The following is a 3,929-nucleotide window of genomic DNA, read 5'->3' as shown; positions in this document are numbered from 1 at the left end:
AATTAATCAACTAATTGACCAAATTCAAATCAGAGCCGAGTGACGACTACGACACTAGGCTTGCCTTCTTCTCAACTTCTTAAGAACTAGAACAAGTGCATTTGTATTTAAAACCAACAAATTTTCTTTTCTCCTCCGATATGAAAAAATATTCCTTTGTAAAATAATCTTTTTTACAAAGCTTATCTTCCAATACCTCTATCAGAAGATAGCGATGAGTATGCAATTTGTCGCCCCAGCTGGAGTAAGATGCCATAACAGTGCAAACTCCTTAGGCAATACAGTCTACATATGGTGTATGTGGATATCATTTCTTTATGTGTTGTCTACAATTCGGCCGGTCGTTTTGTGTATTTGAGCCTCATTTTTCTAATTGATTCTTTTCATATGTGTATTTAGAACACTTAGTCTTATTTTGAATGCTTAAGTTAGAAGAATTGACCAAGATTTGACTTTTGAGTAAACGATCTTAGATTGGTGATTCGATGGCTCTAATAGGTTTATATGATGATTTTAGACTTAGGAGTATGTTTTGATTTAGATTTGGAGGTTCCTAAAAGGTTTTGTCTCCATTTACCGAAAGTTGGCAATTTGAAGAATTGGAGAGTTCATAGGTTTAACCAAAAGTTGGCTTTGATGTTATCGGATTTTGATTGGTGTTACGGGGCTTTATATAGATTCATTTAGATGATTGGAACTTGTGCATTAAGTTTGGTTGTGATCCGAATTGTCTAAGTATGATTCAGACGCGTTCGACGAAACTGAAATGCTTGGAAGTTAAGAAATGGATTTTGATCTTTGATTCTCGATTTTGATATTATTTGTGGTGTTTTGAGCCTTTGAATAAGTTTGAATAAGGTATTCAGACTTGTTGGTATGATTGGACGTAAGCCTGGAGGGCTCGAGTGTGATTTAGGGTGGTTCCGGACTACTTTGGTGTGTTTGGTAATTTTCTGGTGTCTGGTGAGATGCACCTGCAAGGAATTGGGCGCAGGTGCGAAGGTTGCACTTATGGATGGTGCTGCGCATTCGCGAGGTTTGATTGCACCGTTAGGTTTTATTATTATAATGATCGTTTCATATTCCCTTAATTGGGGCGTGAATTGGACGTGATCAATTTTTGGTGTTGTTGAAGGGGAGTTTACGGTGTTAGCTATATACTTGAATTTGTTTCTTAAGTATCTTCGTTTACTTTTGTAATTCTAACTTGTTGAAGTGATTGTAGGATTTAAATGGCGAACAACAAACTTGAATATATACCATTGGTAGAGGTGGATGGCGAAGCGGAACAATTTGATGAAATGCCAAAAGTTTCACAACAAAACCGCCGAGGCCGTGGGCAACAAGACAATGTGCCTCCACCTCCCTTACCTCCACCACCACCACAACCACAAGCGGTGCAACACGAAACTTTTTCCCAATAAAGGATATGGAAGAGTCATGGCCCCTCTCGCATTAGGGCGGGCAACTTTCAAATTACCAATGTGATGCTCACTTTGCTCGAGCAACGAGGTTATTTCACCGGCGCGCCGACTCAAATGCTTACAAGCATTTGAAAGATTCCGTAGATACGTGTTGGAGAAGCAAACAAATAAATATTTCGGAAGATGCATTAAGGCTTTTTCCCTTCTCACTAAGGGGTAAGGCTTTGGATTGGTTGGAACACTTACCTAATCATTCTATACATATATGGGATGAATTGGCGGCGAAGTTTATTTCAAAGCTCTTCTCTCCCAGGTATATGACAACTCTACGGGATGAAATATTGGCTTTCAAACAAGAGCTCAATGAACCTTTGCATGAAATTTGAGAGCGGTATCGAACTATGGTGAAGGAGTGACCGAACAATAATATGACCGACAACATGATCCAATAAAATTTCTATCGTGGTATTAATACCACAAATCAATGTGTGGTCAATCAATTGGCTGGAGGCAATTTTATGGCAACATCTTATGCAGAGGCATGTGAGATTCTTAATGAGATGGATGAAACTTCTTCGGCTGGGTAATCCCGAGCTAATATTGCCCAAGGTGATCCCAACATGATTCACCTTCTTAAAAAATTACAAGACCATGGGCAAGCTATTGCCGAATTGGCAACAACCATGACTCAACTCGCTAAGGCTCAACTTCATCAAACTTAAGCTCCTAAGCAAATTCATGCTATGGAGGGGGTGAGTGTTTTGGCCAACAAGAAGAGGACTATAGGTTCCCACTTTCAAACCCAGGTGGAGATTTATGCACATGATGATGGTGGTTATGATCAAGATAACTCTTATCAAGAGCAAGGAGAAGAGGTATAACTTTTGAACAATTACCAAGCGGAGTTCGGGTTTTCAAAGACCCTCAATGTACCAACAATCGAGCGACCCACCTCCCTATCCTTCTCACGGTTCATGTTCTTCAAGCAATAAAATGGGACGTATTGAGAACATGTTCAAGCAAATGATGGAAAAAAGCGGATTCAGATGCCTAACTTGTCTCATATACCATATCAATACGTAATCTTGAAGTTAAAATGGTGAAAATCTCTCAAGCTCTTAATACTCGTCCTAATGGTGCATTACCAAATGATACGGTGGTGAACCTAAAGGGTGGTAATAACACGGGGCATACTATAGCAATTATCACATGAAGTGGAAAAGGTGGGAATGCACTCATCTCCGATGAAAAGCAACTTGTAGAGATGACCAAATGTCCCAAGAAGAAGAAGTCCCATAAAATGAAGTTCACTTGCATGATGACATTCGGATTGATATTAATGATAGTATGGAAGAGACCCGAGAGGAGGTGAACCTGTCTAGGGAACACATCATTAACATGCCGGATCCGATAGTGCAAAAGGCTAAGGAACCCTTGCCAAAGACCTCCACCTCCTTACCCTCAAAGTCTCGCTAAGCAAAATGGTGAGAATAAATTAAAAAGTTCATTCAAATGATGAAAAGTCTCTATATTAATGTGCCATTGGTGGAATCTTCGGAATAAATTCACGGTTATGACAAGTTTATGGAATATCTTGTTACTAAGAAGAGGTCGATGAACTTTGAAACGATCAAGGTCACTCATCAAGTGAGTGCAATTGTCCATTCCATGGCTCTTAAGTTGGAAGATCCCGTCGCTTTAACCATTGCGTGTACTATTGGAAGTGTCAATTTTTCTAAAGCTCTTTGTGGTCTTGGGGTAAGTATCAATTTGATGCTCTATTTGGTGCTCAAAACTTTAGGGATTGGGAAATCAAGACCTATATCTATGAGGTTGCAAATAGTTGATCGTAAGATAAAAAGACCGTTGGGTGTGGTTGAAGATGTATTGGTCCGAGTTGATAAATTTATTCTCCCGGCAGACTTTGTTATTGTTGATTGTGACGTTGATTATGAAGTGCCTATAATTCTTGGGAGGCCTTTCCTTGCTACAGGTAAGGCCTTTTGTGATGTTGAAGCCGGAAAACTCACTTTCCGGGTTGATGATGAACAAGTGGTATTTCATATGTGCAAGTTTATGCGCCAACCAAATAGCAGTGAGGTGTGATCTTTTGTGGATTTGGTGATCGATGTCATTGTTGATGATACTAGTGCTACAATCAATGTTGGTGACATGTTGGAAGCCGTTTTGCTCAACTTTGATGATTATGAGACAGATGGTTTCATGGAATGTGTGAATTCATTGCAAGGAATGGGGTCTTACAACTATGCACCTCGAAAGTTATCATTAGATCTTGAGAATAGGAATACTCCTTCTTTAACTGAAGAGCCACCTACCTTGGAGTTGAAGCCATTGCCACCTCATATTCGATATGAATTTCTTGAACCCTTTTCTACTTTACCAGTTGTTCTTTTCTCTTGTTTGACTAATGTACAGGTAGATTCCACACTGGCAGTCTTACAAAGGAGGAAGAAAGCTATTGGATGGACTTTGGTGGATATCCGG

The 3,929-nt window shown here is 39.6% G+C and overlaps 1 protein-coding gene across 1 annotated transcript; it reads left to right on the top strand.

Annotated features, from left to right (window-relative positions):
- Positions 1-3,008: 3,008 nt before the first annotated feature.
- On the top strand, positions 3,009-3,530 carry LOC104098376 (uncharacterized). The gene has a single exon (XM_009605092.1). It carries the CDS (start codon positions 3,009-3,011, stop codon positions 3,528-3,530), a length of 522 nt encoding a protein of 173 aa, XP_009603387.1.
- Positions 3,531-3,929: the final 399 nt, after the last annotated feature.

This window comes from Nicotiana tomentosiformis, chromosome 6 (assembly GCF_000390325.3).
Source record: "Nicotiana tomentosiformis chromosome 6, ASM39032v3, whole genome shotgun sequence".
NCBI lineage: Eukaryota > Viridiplantae > Streptophyta > Magnoliopsida > Solanales > Solanaceae > Nicotiana > Nicotiana tomentosiformis.
This window is presented reverse-complemented; position numbering and strand designations above follow the sequence as displayed.